A 23,578-nucleotide genomic window follows, 5' to 3' on the forward strand; every position below is an offset into this window, starting at 1 on the left:
GAAACTTCAAGAAAAAATCAAAGCAAAGCAAATACACATGAAAGCCGTGTCAGGGTCCTTTTAAGCAGACTTGTTGAAAAACATGGCAACAGTTTCAATCATTTACAAGCACACTACCCCAAATTCAAGCACTTTTCTAACTTGAAAACACAGTAAAATTCAAGCATTTCAAGCACCTGTACAAACCCTGTACAAAAAGTCGTCCTCCTTTATAATCAACAATGGCTTTTCAAATGATAACAAAATTAATTTATTTATGACAAAATACAGTATTTTCAGCATGTTGTGTTATCCATTTTTGAGGAATATATGAAACTTGCTGTCAAGCAGCCCAGTACAAGTATAATAATAGATTGCTTGTACATTTTATTCTTGTGCTTTAGAGACTGTTTGTTTTTTAATTCCTCCCCCAATACAGTGGAAAACTACATAAAAACAAAAGGGAAAAAAGGTAAGAAAATACAGGCTTGGCCATTAGGGCTACTTTTAAGAGCGCGTAAAATGACAAATAATTTAAAGCTAAAAGCACTTTCAAGTATGATATCCCCCGGGGAAATCCACATATGACATTAAAAATGACTTTTAAAGTCTCGTCTTGACGGAATACTGCTGGTAAGAGTAATCACCCTGAGTGTTTTTGGTTTTGAGTGCATAAAAAAGGCTACTTCCTTATCCCAACAGTGAGGTGTTTCTTGGTCATTGCCTCCAGCCTCTTCCTTTCGGCCTCCTCAGCTTTCCTCCTCTCCTCTTTGAGTTCCTTGTATCGCCACTTAGGAATTTGCAGCAGGTGTCGGCTTCCATCTTTGGCGCTGCTTTTCCTACCGATGCGTTCGGGTTCGTAAGTGGCTGGGGGGGCTTTTGAGACCCTCACTTTGGGGACGGTTATCCCAGGCCGGACACTGCTCCTCCTGAGCAAGGTGTGCAGAGGAAGCAGGCTGGTCCTCCGCAGTTCGGCCCCGTTATAGGACAGGATTCCCAGGCTAGGGCTCCTGGCCCGGGGCACCGTGCTATGCAACTGGAGGCTTGCCCGGCGCTCCGGCGGGGGTTTGGGTACCAAGGTGACGCGGGAGTTCTGGAAGAGTTTGCGGTGGGTGTCTGCCCGGCCCGGGTCGGTGGTGGTAAGGGCTTTGGCCCGCTGGTGGCGGAGGATCTCAGGGACGGCATATCGGCGTTTGCCAACGCTTGGCGGGCTGCCAGGGCAGACCTGAAATTAAAAAAGTGGGAATGTCACACATCTCTTGATGAGGAAGTGTTCTGCACCCCTGGACAGATCATTTAAAGTTTACTTTTAATTTGAAGGAGACTCTCAGACAGGAAGTCAAGTCACATAGGGAGCTATAGTGCTTCTGTCTTTCTTAACCTGTCTGTTTAAATCTAAGAGACTCTACATACCCAAAACACACCACAGAAAATGGTGGCCCAACAATTCTAATAGTTAAGAGATCCAAACACCCACTACTCTATTCAAACCAGGGGTCTCAAACTCAATTCACCTGGGGACCACCGAACAAGGGTCTGGAGGTGAGGTTGGGCCGAATTGGGTTTTCTACAAGAAAATTTGGATAAAACATTCCATTCAAATAGCATTGTTTTATTTAAATCCACTACACAAAATAAGATAAAAACATTAAGAATTCATGTGAAGTTGTAAATCAGTAATAAATAAATCTGTAATCGGCAATTAATGCCTCCTGGTGGTAAAAAAAAGTAATTAATAAAAAAATAATAATATTGTTTTAAAAAATTAGCAAAAATACATAAACTAACATAGATATGTGCATTTGTGTAAATACCCAAGGGTCTACAACATAAGCCTCAACTAGAAGGAGATGACATAGTTGTCTGCCATCTTGCTGATAATGGTACCCAAATATACAAAAACCTAGCAACAGGCTGGGCAAAACAATAGGAAGAAAAATGGTGCTTTAGGGTCACTTTGAGTCTCTGTAATTTTTATTCTTACTTGTGATTTTAAGCACTCGTTTTCTGTAGCACTACTTAATACAGCGACATCTAGGGGTCAAATAATACACAATGACATTTACATGTATTCAACCCAGCAAAAACTGGTTGAAAAAAACGTAGATTATAAATGTAATTTGTCCATCTGATCTTAGAGACCTAAGTTGTGCAACAATTGCTTAGTTTAAGCCATTCGACTACACCGTATTTTCCATATAATAAATCCCTCCGGATTATAAATTGAACCAGACAGAAAATGCATAATTATATATATATATATATATATATATATATATATATATATATATAGTCGTTAGGTGACCAAACCCCCCAATTCCAACCCCTAATGCTAAACGCCAAGCAGGGAGGCAACGTGTACCAATGTTTAAGTCTTAGGTATGACTCGGCCGAGGCTTGAACCACAACCTCCCAGTCTTGGGGCGGGCGCCATACCCCCAAGGCCACCGAGCTGAAATGCATAATTGAGAAGGAAAAACCATAAATAGTTCGCACCGGAGTATAGGTCGCATTTTGGGGGTGAATTTATTTGATAAAACCCAACACCAAAAACATACATGTCCTATTGAAAGGCAATTTAAAATAAAAGAGCAGCGGGCTGAAGAAGTTCCTACGGTATACCAACATTACATGATTGACATGCCTGTTAATTTCAGTAACATATTAACAGCTATTCAGGTAATCCATCCATTATCCTGCACCGCTAATCCACAGTAAGGTCGCGGGGGTGCTGGAGTCCACCCCGCGATTTTTGGGCATTGGGTAGGTGACACCCTGAACTGGTTGCCTGACAATTGCAGGGCACACAGACAGACAACTCACTCGCTCATTCACACTTAGGGACAATTTTGAAACGGCCAATTTACCTGACATGCATGTTTTTGGAAAGTGGGAGGAAACCGGAGTACCCGGAAGAAACACACGCAAGCACGGGGAGAACATGCAAACTCTGCACAGGAAGGCATGTAGCTGGATTTGATCCCATGACGTGGACAGGCTAACCTATTCAGATAACTCTAGCATAAATAACAAGCTTACCAAACTATCAGTTTCACTCCTAATCACTAAATCCAATTAAATTTTCATCCTCTGGGTCACTGTCACAGTCACAGTTAGCCACTTTCTTCTTCTGGTTCTACGTTGCTTATGTCAGACTAATAGTGTCCTCCCCATTTCTGGTTCTCACCATTTTCAGCTTGTAATCTGCGGAATATGATTTTCTTTTCTGTGCCAATTTTATTTAGTGACTTTTAGTAATTAGAAATCCCTTTAAAGTAAACTGAAAATATTTACTTTGGCAAAATGACACCTTCTTACCGGTAGTAACGTATGCTAGGGGGGACATTTGTCGGCACAACATGCCAAGTTTAAAATTGTCAACATATACCTAGAGCACCCTTTTGCGGCTTGGAGTGAAAAAAACATGTGAAATTGTTAATAACGTATCAATAATTTCACAAATAAGTTTGACCGGAGTAGAAGTCGCACCACAGGCCAAACTATGAAAAAAAAACTCTGAATTATAGTCTGTAAAATATGGTACATATAATACAAATAATACACACTGTCCCTTTAACTTTCTTATTAAGGTCGAGTCTTTAAACTATCTTCCTGAAGGCCTCGTATGGCCTCTGGGCTGTGGGTTGAGCGCCAGCTTCTGTCACGGTTGTCATGGTGCTCAATTGGCCCCACCCGTGAGCGCCAGCTGCAACTTGTTGACGGATTGGCTTCCTGTCAGTATTTAAATTCTGTTTTGCCAGTCCCCTTTGGTCGGTCCGTCCACGAACCTCAGCTACGCTAGGCAAACCTTCCGACCCTGACTCTCTCCTGTGCTGATTCCTGTTTGATTCCCGGCTCCGAACCATTTTCTGAACTTGACTACGTTTTTGCTTCCCCGTCCCGGCCACCGATCTGTTTTTTCCCGCTCTCGACACTACCATCGCTCGCCACGGAAATACCACTTCCGTGTCTGAGCAACCTGCTCCCCAAGACCAACGATCTACGGATCGTGTATACTATCCTTTCCCTTCTTCCTAATAAAAATAAAAGAAATGCACGCAAGTAGGTCCTGTCTTCGTTCTGGTCCTGATACTCAGCAGTTCATTTTTTAGAAGAATTAAGCAACTGCTAAATTGTGTATCTCACATACATAACGAGAAGAAAGCAAATATTATAAGGGAATATGAGATTCCCTGTTAGTTTTAAAAGCTACCAGTTTGACCAGAGCCAGAACAAATGCAAAGTCCCTCACCGTATGACATGTGACAGCGATGAAGGGACTCCTGATGGCTGTGGTGATGGACACAAGGTGGTCAATGGCGCCGGCATCTTCAGGGTTGGTAACATTTGCGATATTGAAGATATCACGAACCGTGTCCGTCAAGCGCTTCAGGCAGCCTCGGGGTTGGCGGGCTTTGGCCACCATTGACGCCAGGGGTGGCCATTCTAGACTGAGAAATGAATGAATGAATGGCCTTTGTTGTCATTGTACCACCAAATAGGAATGCTTCTCCTTTTAGTGCAAGTAAAACATATTAAAAAGGTAAAAATATGTGCAAATTAACAGAGGCAACTGTATAGTACATTGTGCACATGGACGGTGTAGATAGGAGTTGAGGGTGGTATTAGATAGATAGATAGATACTTAATTCACCCCGGCAGGGAAATTCACATTCCCAGCAGCATCCCTGTGCTGAGAAACAATACAATAATAAAGCAAAAGAATATAGTATACAAATATCCAATGTGACGTGCTTATACCCACTGTAGCGTGTTCTATAGAGTATCTAGATAGTGCTACACAGAATACATATTGCAATAAAATTTGTTAATATGCAATCTAGGGAGTGTGGTTTAATGTGGGCCTTTACTCTGCCGGGTGGAGTTAAAGAGCCTCATGGCATGAGGAAGAAAAGATCTCTTCAGTCTGTCTGTGGTACAAGACAGTGACAGCAGTCTGTCGCTGAAGCTGCTCTTCTGTCTGGACATAATGCTGTGTAGTGGATGTGATGATTGACCGCAGCTTTTTCAGTGCCCGTCTCTCAGGTACTGTTGTCAGGCTGTCCAGCTCTGTACCCACAACAGAGCTTGCTTTCCCTGCCAGTTTATTGAGACGAGAGGCATCCTTCTTCATGACGCTGCCTCCCCAACACGCTGCCGCATAGAAGAGGGCGCTTGCCACAACAGTCTCATAGAATAATTTCAGGAGCTTTTTGCAGATGTTGAAGGACGCCAGCCTTCTGAGGAAGTAAAGTCGGCTTTGACCTTTCCTACATAGAGCTTCTGTGTTGGCAGTCCAGTCCAGTTTGTTGTCCAGCTGCACACCCAGGTATTTGTAGGTCTGGACAATTATTATTAGCTCTTGGGAATGAGCTATTCCTCATTCTGTTTTTTCTTGCTTTAATGCACCTGTAGCGCCTTCCTGAAGGCCACAGGTCAAACAGCTAGGCACAGGTAGGATAAAACCTGTCCTTGATGATGTTTTGGGCTCTGTTGAGTGGAGTTGATGTTCATCAGGGAGGGGATAGGGCAGGCAATGATGCGCACTACTGCTTTCACTGTCCTGGCGGTTAAGACACTGCTGGGCTTTTTATCATGATAGCCGAGTGTTGACTGTACAAGAGAGATAATCGGAGATTAGGACCCCCAGGAACTTGAATGTGCGGACCCTTTCCACAAGCTCGCAATTGATATACAGGGGGGAAGGTCACTTTAGCTCCTCCTGTAGTCCACAATAATCTCCTTGGTGTTTTGTGTGTGGGCCAGGTTGTTTTCAGAGCACCAAAAAAGGAATGTTTTGTGGTACTTTTCAAGAACAAAAGAAAAGAATGTTTATTTTTACCTGTACTCATCGCAAATTTGATCCGGGGTGGAGCGTTCCATAAGTCTGCCCATCACCCAGGCAGTTTCAAAGCGGCCAGTGAACAAGGCCCATTCCCGGGCCGTCATTTGTCGGCCACAATCGCGTGCGTTTAGCGTAGCTCCTAGGGAAAGAAGTAAAAGGTGTGCAGGGATTCAAGGAAATTAATCAACAGCGACAATAAATCAGGGCCTGCAAGGCCTTCTCTGCTGGCCTAAACATATCTGAATCATGTGCACAGAATATTACAAAGATATTGCAGAAATACTACAAAACACAAAAAAATATACTACTACCGTTATACTACAAAAAATAAATGTCAACCATATTATTGTGCTTTCATTCTGTTTTTTCTTGCTTTGATGCACCTATATTACAGGAGTTCTACACCCTTTTATGGCCTAACACTAGCACTTTTTAAGGACTTTCAAAGTCAAGTTTGTCATGAACCAGAAAAGGATCAGGACCCAAATGCGTGACGTTTTCTCACACAATCCTTTTATTTTACGGGAAATGGGGAGTCATGCACGTTAAGCAGCAGAATGATAGGAAGCCAGAGGCCGACGAGATCGATACCAATTGCCTGAGCAGATATCGGACAGATGAGGTCAATACCGGACAGGACGGGACAGACAGGATTGATAATAAAACAAGATATTGAAATCAAACAGGGCAACATAGACGGGAACGGAACTGGAAACCCATAACAGAACAAAATAAACGTGAACAATACCAGACAGGAAATACCAACAGGAAACAGGACCGGGTCAAAACCCGCGTCTTGCGGGGCAGAGGTTCGTTGACGGACTCACAATCTATGAGTGAGAGCACTGAGCTTAAATAGAAGGAAAGCCAATCTGTCAACAAGCTGCAGCTGGCGCAACACGGGCGGGGCCAATTGGGCGCTATGACAACCGTGACAAAGTTTCCAATTTTTCCAGTTTCATTAAAAGAAAAGATCCGGTGTGAATCATGTATTTTGCGGAGCCACCAATATATTTGTGATTTACATATGCAATTTTAAATGTGTGTGTGCATTTCTCAAGACATTTGATTTTTAGATCCTGCGTAAATTGTGATTTTATTTGTTCTTGAGACAAATCTCTCACCATGTAGGTATTGGGTAAAAATTACGTATCATGTATTATATAGGCTCCAGATTCAACATACAAACGATCGTCCTCGTTAGTAGGTCGGGCAGCGTCTGTATTAAGGGTTGGATTGATTCAGTCTATTGAAGGCCTATGTGTGAAATGCATGGCCCACCTCTGTGAATCAAGTAGCAGCAAGATTAATTCACATTACTTTGATTTGTTAAACAAATGTCTGAGCCTTCTAAATTGGGTTTGTTCTTTTGGTTTCAACAAACAACGTTCTACTTTGCGGGTCTTGATTATTGCGGGATCTTTTTGGAATGCAACCTCCGCAAAAAAACGAGGGATTACTTTAATCCCAAACTTGATCCTGAGGAAAATCGTTTTTATCTTCGGCCCCTGATTGAAAACCCCCGACGAATGTACTCACCCGCCATCATGAGCGATCGCACACACTCAACCCGGCCTTGCATTGCGGCTTTCATTAGAGCTGTGAAGCTGTGGCAGTTTCTTCTCTCTATGTCTAATCCGGAGTAATAGTTGAGCAAGTAGTTGGTGATTGTAATGTGACCTAAAAAAACAACAGATTGTAGAGGAGCATTTGAGACAGTTTTTTAAAGGTGCTCCCAAACATGTTTTTTCATTTAGGCACAAAACATGTAATGTTACTCTCCACAATTCTGCATGTGTCATGGGATTTGTAAAATTTAGCCTCAAGCTTGACTTCATTAAAGGAACACAATATTTTCCAAATGGTGAGTCCGGTTAGCACAACATGTGAGGAAGCTCCGAAACAGATAACATTTAAAGTGAACAGCGATTGCATTGCTCTCATTTCTGCAGTCTTCATTTTACCTCTGAAAAGAGATGCCCAAACATCTATGGCTCCCAACAGAGACCTATGGGTCCCCAAAATTTAGTGTTATCGAAGTTGAAATCGTAAATCGGCGACAAATATATAATATAAATCTATATATTCATTCAGTTTTAATCATCAAATTTTTAATTCATTTTCTGCATCAAATTATTGTTGGTAATATACCGATTAAAGGGATAACCACAAACCTGTCTTTTTTTTATTTTCTCCTTTTATACTTCCTTTTTTTCTTAACTTCTTTATACAACATAATTTGTAATATCAATCATCAAAGCAAGTGAGTCGTTTGAGAGCCGGCTCTTTTTAATGAGTTGAGCCCAAAAAGCCGGTTCTCTAAAAAAAGACGGACTTCCTTTCACTACACAACGAGATCTCGTTGGCCGAGATCGGCGTGCAGACGAAAACTCGAACCGCGAGACCAAAACAACATCTGCCGGATCTGCCTGACGAAAAGTTTGGTGTGCGGTAAATCTTTGTTTAAAAAAAAAATGTAATCGGGTAATAATGACAATTTGGTGGCAAAAAGGTTGCATCCCCAGCAAAAATGATGCGTCTAGGACGCAGGGATGCGGGCAAACTAGAACACTGTTTCTGCATGGGTAAATTGGAACCTTGCTTCACCCGTTGCTGTGAGCCTTGTTACTGTATTGTCCTTCTTTGTTATGCAGGCCATTGTAGCATTTCATCAGTGTTTTGTACGCGAGTCACAGTTGCTATAATTTTGACCAGGATCCCCGTTGACGTCGGAGCTGCCGAGTGCTTTCCTGTTTTGTTTGCTCCTGGTTGGCGCTCATCGGCTGCCCACCGTGTGTTGTTTGGCTAGCTACCCTGGCGTTAGCTGGAGTTTTGCCGTGTAACTTGCTATATTCCGAGCCGGCTTTGCGTTTGTCGCCATAGATGTTGTTGCTTTTCATTTTTACCGGTTAGCCTTGATGTTCACTGCGTGTTTTTGTTTTGGCCAACCTTGCATTTTTCCTCAGCGGCTGAAGCCGTCTTTTATCGACTCGTCTTGGTTAGTGCCCTCGTTTGCCAGTTAACAACTTTTTGTCTGCTCGCCCTTTCTTGTACCAATACTGCCTCCACTTGTGACACAACGCTTGGACATTCTCCGCAAAAACTACCGAAACATTGCCTAAAACACGTCTAACCTCTTCGACTAATTAACATGCGAAACAATATGTCGACTGGCTTGCTAGGGTGCTGGTGTTCCTCTGATGATGTCACAGCTCAGAATGACAAAGACGAGACATGCTATCTTCAAATTGCATTATCTTGGAAAAAATGTGGATCATACCTATGAAAAACATTATATGCAGTAAACCTGTACTATTTCCTCACATTTTGCATGTTTGGGAATTTGGGAATACCTTTAAGACATGGTTTTGACATACTAACCTGCCTGTGCTGCAGTGATAAGGGCCGTGTTGCCTTCGCTGTCCTGCCAGTTAGCATCCAGGTAAGGACACTGAGACAGAGCTATTACAACGTCGACATAACCTTGGTAACAAGCAACCAGCAACCCCGTCTGGAACGATAAACAGCAAAGAAGTTATATGAGGGACCAATCCTGCCATATGTAGAAAAAAATGTATGAATAAATACTTATAAATTACATATGACGTGTAAATAAATAAACACATACATAAATCACGTGATACCTTAATATGTTTCATAAATGCAATGTGAATACTGCATGCATTTTGTCACTTTAATTCTGTCATGTATTTTTTAATTTATTCAGTCATGTATTTTGTCAGGGTTTTTTGTAGTGTATTTTGTCGCATAATTTATTGAATATTCTGTCTTTAATTTAGTCATTATTTTATCATGCCATGTATGTCACGGTTGCCATGGCGCCCGAATGGCCCTGCCCGTGTGGCAGCAGCTGCGGCTCATTGACAGGGTAGCTTTCCATCTATTTAAGCTCAGTGCCCTCATTTTTTCTTTGTCAGTCCGTCAACGAACCTCTGCCCCGCTGGTCGGCCTCTGGCTTCCTATCATTTCACGCCAGACTGCTGCCTAACGTGCATGACTCCTCATTTCCCATAAAATAAAAGGCTTGTGTGAGTAACATCACGCGTTTGGGTCCTGATCCTGTTCTGGTTCATTACAATGTAGTTTGACATGTATTTTTTTAATTTATTCTTTCTATATTTTGTTTTTTGTTTTTTATTTTGTTGTGTATTTTGACAATTTTTTTTATCGTAACTTTTGTTGAGCATTGTGATGTAGTTTGTAGGGTATTTTGTCGCATATTTTGTTGTCTATTTCATTGTGTATTATGTCGCGCATCTTAGTGTGTATTTTGTATTTTCTATTTTGTTGTGCATTTTGTCTATTTTTTTTTATTAATTTACTTTGTGGTGTATTTTGTGGTGCATTTTAACATATATTCTGTCGTGCATTTTGTCATTTATTTATTTTGTGATTTATACTATCATTTATTTAATTGTGTGTTTTGTTGTGGATTTCTGTCATGTATTTTTTTGCGTATTTTGTCCTTTTTTAATTGAGTTTTTTTTTTTCGTTATATCGTCAAATATTTTGTTGTGCATTATGTCGTGCATGTTGTCATTTGTTTTTGTATTTATTCTGTCGTTTATTTTGTTGTGAAATTTCTTCATGTAATTTGTTGTTTGGTTTGTTCGTATATTTGTCACAACCAGAACGGAAGTAGGGCCCAGATGTGTAACGTTAATCACAAGTTTATTAAGCTATAGAAGAAAGGCAGCGCCCGCGATGCGGTGCTCGCTGGACGCGGGAAGCAAGCCGCTCACAGAATCAGAACATGTTCCGAATGTTGAAGTGGATCTTCCGGAGCGGGAGATCGTAATGTAGTAGACGGAAAAAACAGGTCGTTAGCCGGGACGGGAGAGCAGAACACAGTCAGGGTCAAAAAACGAGTCGTTAGCCGGGATGGGAGATCAAAACATGGTCGTGGTCAAAAAACGGGTCGTAGCCGGAGACAAACGGGGGAATCAGGAACAGACGAGTGGAAACCGGGTGACAAAAACGGGACCGACGGGAGTCAGAGTCAAAATACTTGCCTTGTGTAAACAGAGGTTCACTGACGGACTGACAAAGGGCTTAAATAGGAGGGGGAACCAATCAGCTAACCAGCAGCAGCTGACGCCAAACAAGCGGGCAAAGGTGAGTGCAATGGGTAATCATGACAGTTTAATAAAATAACAAATTTTTTGCAACGCATTTGACCATATTTACCGGTGGGTCTTTGTCTCCCTTCCCCCTTAGTATTTTTCTTTTAGTTGTATTTCTATATTTTTTCCCTTTCAGAATGAAAGCACAATAATAGGGTTGACATTTAGTTTTTGTAGTATTACGGCAGTGGTATATTTTTTGTGTTTTGTAGTATTTCTGCAATATTTTTGTAATCATCTGTGCAGCCCTTTGAGACTTTTCGTGATAAAGGACTATATAAATAAGCATGACTTGACATATCAGAAGCCGAGAGACGCAACCCTAACCCTAACTTAAATTAACGCGACATGTTTTTCGCAGTAAAGTGTTGAACTCAGCGGAAAAATAAGCAAGAGTCGCCCGTCTGATGTTGAGTGCCAGAGAAGGAGCTTCTTGTTTGCTGGCGTGAATGTCGCTCAGTGTGGGTGTGGAAGCGCATGTTTGCTCGTGTGATGACCTTGGAAAATTCCACTGAAAGTCAAAGTCATGGTTTTTTTTAAAGGTAAGGGTCAGGAGCCAACTCAAACAAGATTAATGGCTATCCCATTGAAATTGACTCGGTCGGCCTGGGTCGCTATTTAAAATTTGTTTTCGTACACATGATATTTATAATTGGATTTTTTTCAGCTGTGTTTGCTTGAATGAAAAAGAATTCCTATATTTTCCGTTTTTTTGACATGCCCTCCCTCCTTTCCCTCGCTCTCTTTTGCTCAAGAAAACACATAGTTGGTTTTTAAGTGGAAATCACTTCTGCTACAAATTGGAATAGAAGCGCTATATTTACTCTTCAGTCCCAGCATGCCCGCAAGCCTCATTTGCATACGCCAGAGCAAGACGAGCGATGAAGTAAACAGCTTAAGTGGAAGCATTATATGTACTTTTGTCCTGTTTTCATTGCTGAAATTGCTAAACTAGTGTTGCCACGGCAACCCCTCGAAGAGTGTTGGTGCAAACTTTTCGGGTGGCTCTGTTGGCGTAGTCTAAGGTTGGGGAGTAACGTACTGAAATTAAATTGTCTTGTTGGCCGAGGGTCATAAACAGGGTTGGGTAGGGTTACTTTAACTTGATTACTTTCAATTACTTTTGGCTTACTCCAATACCAAATATGCTAATAAAAGACAAAAGAAACTAAATATGAATAAAATGATGACTCACAACACGTGGTAAGCTTTCTCTCCTGGCTTTGATCTCTTTGATCTCCGGCAAAACTAACATAAAATGCGACAGAAACAAAACGAAAATAAATCCAAACAGCTTGCCAACATCATTTTTGCCGTTCCATGTATTCCGTTACTCCCCTAAGCCTGCACAAAATTTAGTAATTTTATCCGTATTTTTTGTAGGACAACAAGCAACGACCTAACTTTGGTTTACTCCAATTGTGTTTCAAGGTTGCATTGTTCATTTATGTTAAACATCCATCCAGCCATTATCTGCACCGCTTATCCTCAGCAGGGTTGCGGGGGTGCTGGAGCACATCCCAGCTATCCTCAGGCAGTTGGCAGGGGACAAACTGAACCAGTTACCAGCCAGTCGCAGGTCACACAGAGACAGACTGCTCACTCGCTCATTCACACCTAGGGACAATTTGAACCGGCCAATTAACCTGACATGCAGGTTTTTGGAATGTGGGAGGAAACCGGAGTGCCCGGGGGAAATCCACGCAAGCATGGGGAGAACATGCAAACTCCACACAGAAAGGTTTGATCCCATGACCTCAGAACTGTGCCGCAGACGCGCTAACCAGTCAGTTGCCGTGCTAATCTATGTTAAACACAATTTATTAATTTCATTCATATATTTTTGGATTAGCATATTTGGTATTGGAATACGGTAATCTAAAAAATATCCATGGTACGCCATTACATTTCATCAATATTTGTCACGGTTGCCATGGCGCCCAATTGGCCCCGCCCGTGTGGCGCCAGCTGCGGCTCGTTGACAGATTGGCTTTCCTTCTATTAAAGGCCAGTGCTCTCACTCACCTTTTTTCAGTCCCTCAACAAACCTCTGCCCCGCAAAACGTGGGTTTTGACTCGGTCCCGTTTCCTGTTGGTATTTCCTGTCCAGTATTGTTCCCGTTTATTTTGTCCTGTTTAATATCGGTTTCCGTTTTTGTTCCCGTCTAGTTTGTCCTGTTTGATTTTGATATCCTGTTTTGATATCAATCCTGTCTGTCCCGTCCTGTCCGGTATCGACCCCATCTGTCCGATATCTGCTCGGGCAATTGGTATCGGTGTCGTCGGCGTCTGGCTTCCTGTCATTCCGCGCCAGACTGCTTCCTAACGTGAAAGACTCTCCATTTTCCGTAAAATAGCAGGCTTGTGTGAGAAACATCACACATTTGGGTCCTGATCCTGTTCCGGTTCATGACAATATTATAGTATTCAGATTGTTATTGATAACAAGTAACTAGTTATTGTTTGGAATTACATTTTTAGAGTAAGAAATATAATCAACGATGTGCATGAAGACTTTTAAGACAGATGTTTGTGGATTTCCAAGATCTTCATAATAAATGTGCATTTCTTAGTCGTGCTCAAATAAACTTTTTTCTTTCCTGGGGTTTGGTCCGCGTTTGGACTCTACTTGGAGCAGGCCTTTTCTTACTTTCACCATTTTCATGCAACACTAACAAAAAGAAAGAAAACAGAACCAGCGGTTCCGGGCATGATGTCACACTTGGGCAATCTCACTACCCACTATCCGTACCTAATGTGTTCCGCCCTGAACAGCTTTGCTAAAAGTAAGATAAATACAGATAGGCAGAGTGGGAAACAAGCAGTTTTGCATTATCACATACTTAATAGAAAAATATTAGACTTTCAACTTTTTTGGGGGACACCCCAAACGACGCACCCCCCGTTTCAAATATATGGTGTGGCTCTCACTGAATAAAAATATCTAAATATGCTCAAATAAACTCTTTTTTCTTTCCTGGGGTTTGGTCCCGCGTTTGGACCCTACTTGGAGCAAGCCTTTTCTTACTTTCACCATTTTCATGCGACACTAACAAAAAGAAAGAAAACAGAACCAGCGGTTCCGGGCATGACGTAACACTTGGGCACTCTCCCTACTCCCTATTCCTCCTACCTAATGTGTTCCGCCCTGAACAGCTTTGCTAAAGGTAAGATAAATGCAGATAAGTGGAATGGGAAAAAGCAGTTTTGCATTATCACATCTCATCTCATCTCATCTCATCAGCTGCACCGCTTATCCTCAGTAGGGTCGCGGGGGTGCTGGAGCCCATCCCAGCAATCATCGGGCAGTGGGCAGGGGACACCCTGAACTGGTTGCCAGCCAATTGCAGGGCACACAGGGACAGACAACTCACTCGCTCAGTCACACCTAGGGACAATTTGGACCGGCCAATTCACCTGAAATGCATGTCTTTGGAATGTGGGAGGAAACCGGAGTGCCCGGAGGAAACCCACGCAAGCACGGGGAGAACATACAAACTCTGCACAGTAAGGCCGGGAGCTGGATTTGAACCCACGCAGGAGGTTCCCACGACCTCAGAACTGTGCCGCACACGCGCTAACCACTGCGCCGCCGTGCTGCCGCATTATCACATATTTAATAGAAAAATGTTAGACTTTCAACTTTTTTGGGGACACTTATTTAGATATTTTATTCAGTTTGGCTCTCACTAAATAAAAATATTTAAATATTTTGCTTTCAAGGCTCTTTGAGACAAAGAAGTTCCTGACCTCTTGTTTATATGCCCTTGTTATATACTCAGTGTTCTCGTTTGCCCGCGTCCCTGCATCCTAGACGCATCATTTTTGCTGGGGACGCGTGGTCTCAAATCAACGTGCGCCCCCGGGACGCAACTTTTTTGACACAAAATTGTCATTATTATCCGATGACATTTTTTTTTAAACAAAGATTTACCGCACTCCAAACTTTTCATCAGGCAGATCCGGCAGATGTTGTTTTGGTCTCGCGGTTCGAGTTTTCGTCTGCATGCCGATCTCGAGTTGTGCAGTGAAAAGTGCGTCTCTCTTTAGAGAACCGGCTTTTCCGGCTCAACTCATTAAAGAGAGCCGGCTCTCAAACGGCTCACTTGCTTTGATGCATTATATTACGAATTATGATGTTGTATAAAGAAGTTAAGAAAAAAAGGAAGTATAAAAGGAGAAAATGAAAAAAAGACAGGTTTGTGGTTAGCCCTTTTAATCGGTATATTACCAACAATAATTTGATGCAGAAAATGAATCAATAATTTGATGATTAAAACTGAATGAATATATAGATTCATATTATATATTTGTCGCCGATTTACGATTTCAACCGCGATAACACTAAATTTTGGGGACCCATAGATCTCTGTTGGGACCCATATATTTTTGACCCATCACTTTTCAGAGGTAAAATGAACACTATACTATGTGTTATTTTTGTATATGACTGTTCTGGATTTATCTGCAATTGGCTGAGTGGAGTTTTTGGTATTTGTCTTGGTTACCGGCTACTTAAGAGCAAATTTACAGCCCACGCGTAATGGACATGACGTAAAGCAAACACGACTATTAAAACAAGGCAGACCGTCAGCTGAGTGCGCGTAATCGCATTAGCCACGTCAGGCCTCACAGCCTCCAGGAGACAAAGGGGGGAATGTTTGTTGGCAATAATTGCCGGATTGTCTGGAAAAAAGTTCTGGATCCGACCCGCGCAGGTCTGTTTGTTTGTACACGCCAACTTGTCCTGTGGATACAAACGCAAGACTGTATCTCATATGCAGTGCTAACAGGTTTAGATTCACTTTAATTTGCATCCCCCAAAAAAGAAAACGGATTGAACAGTCCAGGGAAAAGACCAGAGGCCATTTCCACTCAATGGTCTGTCAAATCACACTTTGATTTTTCCAATCACTCACATTAGCTGCCCTGCTCAGTTGGCGCGTGTGCTTCTAGCATAGCATTTATTTCACAAAATGGATCAAGATTCACCTTTTTAGTCTTTCCTTGTCTCCTCTTGAGCGCACCCCGTTTAGAAAACGTATTAGAGGGGTCGTGAGCAGGGGGCTAGCGAGAACAGAGGTCTCATTTAAAGGTAATGGTTTCTGTTTGTGTACGTGTGTGTGGCATTCCAGACAGGGCTTTAGGGACACTGTGTTCTTATGTACACGAGTACAAGGTCTACTGGAAAGCATTTTTGGTTAAATGTACACAAGGTTGGGAAGGTTTGTGTAAAAATGTAATCTGATACTGTTACTAGTTACTTGTTGAACAATTTGATCAGTAACGTCATCCAAATCCTATAATAATGCATTACTTTGGTTTACTCCAACACCTTATGTGCTAATAAAAGATTATATATATATATATATATATATATATATATAGAGAGAATTACTAAATTGTGTTTAACATAAATGAACAATGTAACCTTGAGAAAGAATTGGAGTACTCTCTTATCCACATGCTTGCTCAGTTCCACTACTACTCCAGTTCTGTCTCACACAATTTCATTTCTCTATCTATGAAAACAATAAATAAATAAGATAAATACGACCTAAATGCATAAACTCATAAATAAATTGCATTTATGTTTTATATATATATATATATATATATATATATATATATATATATATATATATATATATATTGGCATTATTTTTCTCCATATGGGAGGAATGGTCCTTAATAGCTTTGTAACCTACATTCAGGGTTGGGTAGGGTTACTTTAACTGGATTACTTTCAATTACTTTTGGATTACTCCAATACCAAATATGCTAATAAAAGACAAAAGAAACTAAATACGAATAAAATTACTAAATACATGGAACGGCAAAAATGATGTTGGCAAGCCGTTTGGATTTATTTTCATTTTGTTTCTGTCGCATTTTATGTTAGTTTCGCCGGGCATGTTGTTCATTTTTTATTAGCATATTTGGTATTGGGGTAATCCAAAAGTAATTGAAAGTAATCCAGTTAAAGTAACCCTACCCAACCCTGCCTACATTGTGTGTGTACGCACATCCATAACTGACGTCAGTACTCAGTGCACATTGACAAACTCACATCCTGCTTATTCTATATACAGAACTGTCTGAACTCTATGACGGGAATACACATTGTCATACACAAACAAGTTTACAGTACACACAAGTATACAGGATCTTTGACTGGACGAGATATTGTGTCATTGTCTTTATTGAATCGTGGCTAATGTAACATATATGTATAAAATGGCCCCTTCCTGACATTAAATGCAATGTGCAGTGGTTAGCAAATTCCCCTAACACGCAAAAGGTCCCCGGTTCGAGACTGGGTGGAAAAAAAATGGGATGTGTCCCACCAGGCTTTACTTGCCCAAGACACTTGACAGGAAATGGGGCCCCTAAGACCCTAGTGGTTAAGGGATGCACCCATCACTATTAACATGAAATGTTAAGATTGATTCAAGTGGTTCTTAAATGGGCAGGGTTGGGTAGGGTTACTTTAACTGGATTACTTTCAATTAATTTTGGATTACTCCAATACCAAATATGGTAATGAAAGACAAAAGAAACTAAATATGAATACAATTATGATTCACAACACGTGGTAAGCTTTCTCTCCTGGCTTTGATCTCTTTGATCTCCGGCAAAACTAACATAAAATGCGACAGAAACAAAATGAAAATAAATCAAAACAGCTTGCCAACATCATTTTTGCCATTCCATGTATTCCGTTATTCCCCAAGCCTGCACAAAATTTTGACATTTTATTCATATTTAGTTTCTTTTGTCTTTTATTAGCATATTTGGTATTGGAGTAATCCAAAAGTAATTTAAAGTAATCCAGTTAAAGTAACCCTATCCAACCCTGTAAATGAGGTATTAGCACAACTGACCCCCAGGTGAAGACTTTAAAGGAATATATTTGAGTTATTTCAAAATCACAGCACTTTCTTACGTTCTACCTAAACTGAAAAAATCTAGTTTTGTCATATAATTTTGTTTATTTTACTATATTTCCCCTTTTTGTCTTCTCAGAAAAAAAGAGTGTTAAAAACTTTAAACACTATCATTGTATCCTGCTTATTTTGATTATTTTACTAGAAGAATGTTGCTTATTTAAAAACTTTTTTTTACTAAAATGTTTTATTTATTTTTGACTTTAAGTTTTTTTAAGAAATTGCTTTTATATTTTACTATATTTTACATTTTTTTCCGTACAATTTAAAAAATAAAATCATATATTGAAAAGCGCTATATAAAAATGCAGACCATTTACCATTATTTGCTTTTCTGATAATTATTGAAATAAAAGAAACAATAATCTTTAAAGGCGCATAGTGTATTACTTAGCGCCCCCTACTGGTAAAATAAGCTTAATTCGTTTAGATAGATAGATAGATAGATAGATATTTGAATAAGAGTAGAAAATTAGAAACATCTTCAAGAAATCCGATTCATCGATCAATCAAAAAAATAATGGACCGATTCATTAATTATGAAATTAATCATTAGTTAAAGGATATAGTGAGGATATAGCACTTAAAATTGTTTTACTTATTTTAATTCATGAACTACTACTTTTAAACATATTTTTTCTAATTTTAGTAAAAAATGTAGTTGAAATAAAATCAAGAAAAAAAATGTATCGAATGAAATATTTTATTATGAATATAACTGAAGTAGGACCTTTTTTCAGTTTACAATTTTAAAGTTAAAAACTGGTACAGTTTAAAAATATAATAACGGGTGGAGAAATACTCCTATTGAGTACTGATGGACGGTAAATATAAATGTGCATTTAAATCTGGAGTTGAAACCTAGGATCTTCAAGCATATCTCAATATTTTATACTGTTTTGATTAAGCAAGAGTGCAGCAGTACAGTAATGTATTACATGAAGGTCAGACTGTATCCTTGCCGCCGGGCCTTAAAATAGTTCAGTAAGCCTCTGCTCAAAGCCGAGGCTTAATTATTTCTCTCCAAAATCTGATGAGACTTCGATGAACTCGTGTCAGTGTGTCAGCAAGATGCGGGATGCGGATGGAAGCAAAACTACAAGAGTTTTGTTTGTAACTTCCACGTATTTGCAAGTTTTTTCCCCTTGTTTTTATTGTCCCTGTATTTATGTTCGGATAAAAATATTGCAGAATTTGAAAAAAAGAAAAACGGTTAAAATGTTGAAAATATATTTCTTTATTAAATCTTTGCTCATGAGGTGGTACAGTATGTTTAAAAATTAACTTTGTTTTATGGAGCTGCTTGAGATTGCGCTAAAACTGTCAAAACCCGAACAGACAGTGGACCCAAACGCATAACGTTTTCACAACAAGCTTTATTTTACGTAAACGGGGCAGTCATGCGCAGAAATACAAACACCAGCGATTTTGCAAAGAAGTGAGACAGAGAAGTCAGGCGTGGAAAAACAGGAAGCCAGGGGCAGACGAGATCAAAACAGGACAGGACAGACGGGATCGATACTAGGTACAGGATGCACGAGCAGATACCGAACAGGACAGGACCGATACTTGATACAGGTTGCACGAGCAAGATACCAGACAGGACGGGACAGACGGGATCGATACCAGATACTGAATACATGAGCAGGATACCGGACAGATGGCGTCGATACTGGATACAGGATGCACGAGCAAGATACCGGACAGGACGGGACAGACTGGGTCGATACAAAATACAGGGTGCATGAGCAAGATACTGGACAGGACGGGACAGACGGGATCGATACCGGATACTGGATACACAAGCAGGATACAGGACAGGACGGGACCCACGGGATCGAAACCGGATACAGGATGCACGAGCAAGATACCAGACAGAACGGGATCGATACCGGATACCGAATACATGAGCAGGATACCAGACAGACGGGATCGATACCGGATACAGGATGCACGAGCAAGATACCGGACAGGACGGGACAGAAGGGGTCGATACCTGATACAGGGTGCATGAGCAAGATACCGGACAGGACGGGACAGACGGGATCGATACCAGATACAGGATGCACGAGCAAGATACCGGACAGGACGGGATCGATACCGGATACTGGATACACGAGCAGGATACCGGACAGGACAGACGAGATCGATACCTGATACTAAATACACGAGCAAGATGCCGGACAGGATGGGACTGATGGGATCGATAACAGATACAGGGTGCACAGCAAGATACCGGGCAGGACGGGACAGATGGGATCGATACACGAGCAGGATACCGGACAGAGTCAAAATGCATGCATTACAAATGCAGAGGTTTGTTGACGGACTGACAAGGAGAGCACTGAGTTTAAACAGGAGAGCCAATCAGGCAACGAGTAGCAGCTGGCGACAAACGAGCAGGCACAGGTGAGGGCAATGGGCAATCGTGACAAATTGGAATCAAATGAGGTAAAAAAATTGTGCATATCAAGCTAATTGTAATTATTATTCAACTAAAAACAAAATACATTTGTGTTGCATTACAACAAGCGAGGCTCTCCGTGATCACATAGTAAGCATAAAGTACGTTCCTTATTTCAAAGGAAGTTTAATGGGATGGAAGAATCTAAACAAGACAAAGTGGCTAAGCTTAGCTCAGGAGGTATAGCGCTCGACTTGGGATCAAGAGGTCACAGGTTCGATTCCCGGCTCCTCTGTGTTATATGTCGAAGTGTCTTTGGGCAAGACACTGAATCCCTTATGCCCCCGATAGCAGACGCTGATGCCGCTATCGGTTAGTTAGTGTGTAAAAGGGAAAAGTGTGAAGCACATTGTAAAGCGCTTTGGAAGGTCTTCATTGACTTGAAAAGCGCTATATAAATGCAGACCATTTACATTTACTTATTTTCTTGAAAAGCCACCAGAATTGCAGGTAACCCCCCCCCCCCATCTCACAGTCTTTTCAACCTGCTGCCTTCGAGAAAAAGACTGCAGAGTCTCAGAGCAGGAACCAGCAGGCTTAAGGACAGTTCTTTCCAGCAGGCCTAAGAACTCTGAACTATCTCCCTGCCCTACCTCATCCCACCCCTCTGACTTTTGCTGAATCAATGCAAAAATGCTCAATTCAGATTCTGGCTAAATGTTGAACATTTTGTATTCATAACCTTATATATTTTTTATGCCTTTTCTTTTTTACTTTGCTGCTATTTCTTATTTGTATCTTCTGTCTTATGTAACCCATGTTTGCACGTGGGTAAGAGGAAGTCTTTTCACCTATGCTGTATGTTCTGCATATAACATATTTGAAAATAATGTTGAAGTTGAGTTTTTTTTTCATATTTTCGGCTGCAGTTTATGGATTTGTTTTTCTTTTTTTGGGCTGTGGGAATGAACTCATGGCCACAGAGTTAAAAAAAAATGTCTGCTTGCATCTTGAGCAAATCTATCTGCACCACAAATTGGACCAAGTTCCGCCTAGTCTAAAGCCTCGTCTACTTTTTGTCAATAAATTGGCAATGTTGATTGATTGATTAATTGGTTGATTAAAAGCAGACAGGTGCAGTGGAAAATAAAGCATTAAATCTTTGAACTCAGTTGGGCATTTCTAAGACATACCTAACAGAGCAAATATCTTATTTTTTAACTTATTAAGGACACCTCATATGACGCACCACACCTTTATTAAGGGGAATTGCAGTCATTAATAAAGGAAGCAGGGTTGGGTAGGGTTACTTTAACTTGATTACTTTCAATTACTTTTGGATTACTCCAATACTAAATATGCTAATAAAAGCCAAAAGAAACTAAATATGAATACAATTATGACTCACAACACGTGGTAAGCTTTCTCTCCTGGCTTTGATCTCTTTGATCTCCGGCAAAACTAACATAAAATGTGACAGAAACAAAATGGAAATAAATCCAAACAGCTTGCCAACATCATTTTTGCCGTTCCATGTATCCCGTTACTCCCGAAGCCTGCACAAAATGTAGTCATTTTATTCATATTTAGTTTCTTTTGTCTTTTAATATTTGGTATTGGAGTAATCCAAAAGTAATTGAAAGTAATCCAGTTAAAGTAACCCTAGCCTAACACATACCTAACAGAGCAAATATCTTATTTTTCAACTTATTAAGGACACCTCATATGACTCACCACACCTTTAATAAGGGGAATTGCAGTCATTAATAAAAGAAGCAGGGTTGGGTAGGGTTACTTTAACTTGATTACTTTCAATTACACTGTGGTTCTGAATTTTTGCTCCGAATAGATGGAATAAGAGCTTGCTCTGTCCACTCCACGCATCGGCCCGGTATTGCAGTACCTCCGGGAACGGTGCATTCGCAATGATCGCAGCAAGGCTTTAGGGCTAGGACCTTAGCTTGGCCTTGTGGCTGAGAGTAAAGTGTCCCGGCTCCTAGGCTTTGTAGAGTATTATGAACTGACCGATAACGGATAATGGATAATGAATAACGAAGATAGAACAATAACCCTTAAAAACCCCCAAACCCCACTCCAATACCAAATATGCTAATAAAAGACAAAAGAAACTAAATATGAATACAATTATGACTCACAACACATGGTAAGCTTTCTCTCCTGGCTTTGATCTCGGGCAAAACTAACATAAAATGCGACAGAAACCAAATGAAAATAAATCCCAACAGCTTGCCAACATCATTTTTGCCGTTCCGTGTATTCCGTTACTTCCCAAGCCTGCACAAAATTTAGTAATTGTATTCATATTTAGTTTCTTTTGTCTTTTATTAGCATATTTGGTATTGGAGTAATCCAAAAGTAATTGAAAGTAATCCAGTTAAAGTAACTCTACCCAACCCTGAAAGGAAGCAATTGACTGAGTTTGGTGGTTATGCAGATAGAGTAAGTATGCTCCGTGTACTTTTCTAAAACAAGTTATATTCTGTGAAGTTCTTTCATACCCTGTTGTTCCGGTCCGTGTGCATGACCTCGTCTTCGGCGACCCCCCTCCGAATCATGATCCGGACGACAGCGGCGTTGTTGGTGCAGCACGCCCGGAACAAGGAATCCGGCTCCGGACTCTGCAAGGACGGAGAGCGCTCGTGGTCCGCGAACGCATCATCGAAAGGGTAGAAGGAATCGTCCGACGCGATGCTCCTGGTGTCATCCAAGTCCTCGAAGTCAACTTCTTCGAAGTCATCATCTTCTTCTTCGAAATTATCTTCTTCGTCCTCCTCGGTTCCTTCCTCGGTGTCCCCTTCCTCTTCGACAAGCGTGGGGTGGATGTGAGCGATCCCCGCGCTTGATTTGAGTCGCTGGGGTGGCTTGTTGACCCGAAGCGACGCTGCGACTCCCGCGTCCCTGTCGTCCGTGATCAGCACCATCTAACCCCGAGCGAGCACTTCCAGGCAGGCATGGGGGAAAACGTCTCTGCTGGTGAACTTCCTCAGCCCCCAAAAGTCACTTTACGTTCCTCGTGCGTTTCTTCATCGTTCGGATGAGCTCCCTTGCAACCCCATTGGAATTAGTGATGTAACGTTCGCAAATGAAGCGGCTCTATGAGCCGGCTCCCCATCGAAAAGGAGCCGGCCACCTTTGTAACTCTCTCTCTCTCCCGCTCTCTCTCTCTCTCTCTCTCTCTCTCTCTCTCTCTCTAGAACAGGGGTGTCAAACTCATTTTAACTCAGGGGCCACACGATAG

The 23,578-nt window shown here is 41.2% G+C and overlaps 1 protein-coding gene and 1 pseudogene across 1 annotated transcript; one reads left to right on the top strand and one right to left on the bottom strand.

Moving 5' to 3' along the window:
• Window positions 1–32: 32 nt before the first annotated feature.
• Window positions 33–23,418, bottom strand: ankrd33ba (ankyrin repeat domain 33ba). The gene is made up of 6 exons (XM_088322689.1): window positions 22,839–23,418; window positions 9,206–9,335; window positions 7,364–7,504; window positions 5,822–5,963; window positions 4,232–4,430; window positions 33–1,204 (listed from the first exon to the last, which is right to left on the bottom strand). The coding sequence occupies exons 1-6, from the start codon at window positions 23,259–23,261 to the stop codon at window positions 662–664; spliced, it is 1,578 nt and encodes a 525-aa protein (XP_088178815.1). The 5' UTR covers window positions 23,262–23,418; the 3' UTR covers window positions 33–661.
• LOC148348611 (U2 spliceosomal RNA) lies at window positions 22,124–22,244 on the top strand (annotated as a pseudogene).
• Window positions 23,419–23,578: the final 160 nt, after the last annotated feature.

The sequence above is a fragment of the Urocampus carinirostris genome, chromosome 18 (assembly GCF_059441175.1).
Source record: "Urocampus carinirostris isolate Australia breed hairy pipefish chromosome 18, RoL_Ucar_1.0, whole genome shotgun sequence".
Classification (NCBI taxonomy): domain Eukaryota; kingdom Metazoa; phylum Chordata; class Actinopteri; order Syngnathiformes; family Syngnathidae; genus Urocampus; species Urocampus carinirostris.

Bases quoted from the DNA above. Each gene is read 5' to 3' on its own strand.
- ankrd33ba (XM_088322689.1), bottom strand. From the start codon at position 23,261: ATGGTGCTGATCACGGACGACAGGGACGCGGGAGTCGCAGCGTCGCTT. The intron at 9,336-22,838 runs GTATGAAAGAAC...TTATCGTTCCAG, and splicing joins ACACGGACCGGAACAACAGG to ACGGGGTTGCTGGTTGCTTG. The intron at 5,964-7,363 runs GTGAGTACATTC...TTCTTTCCCTAG, and splicing joins GCGATCGCTCATGATGGCGG to GAGCTACGCTAAACGCACGC.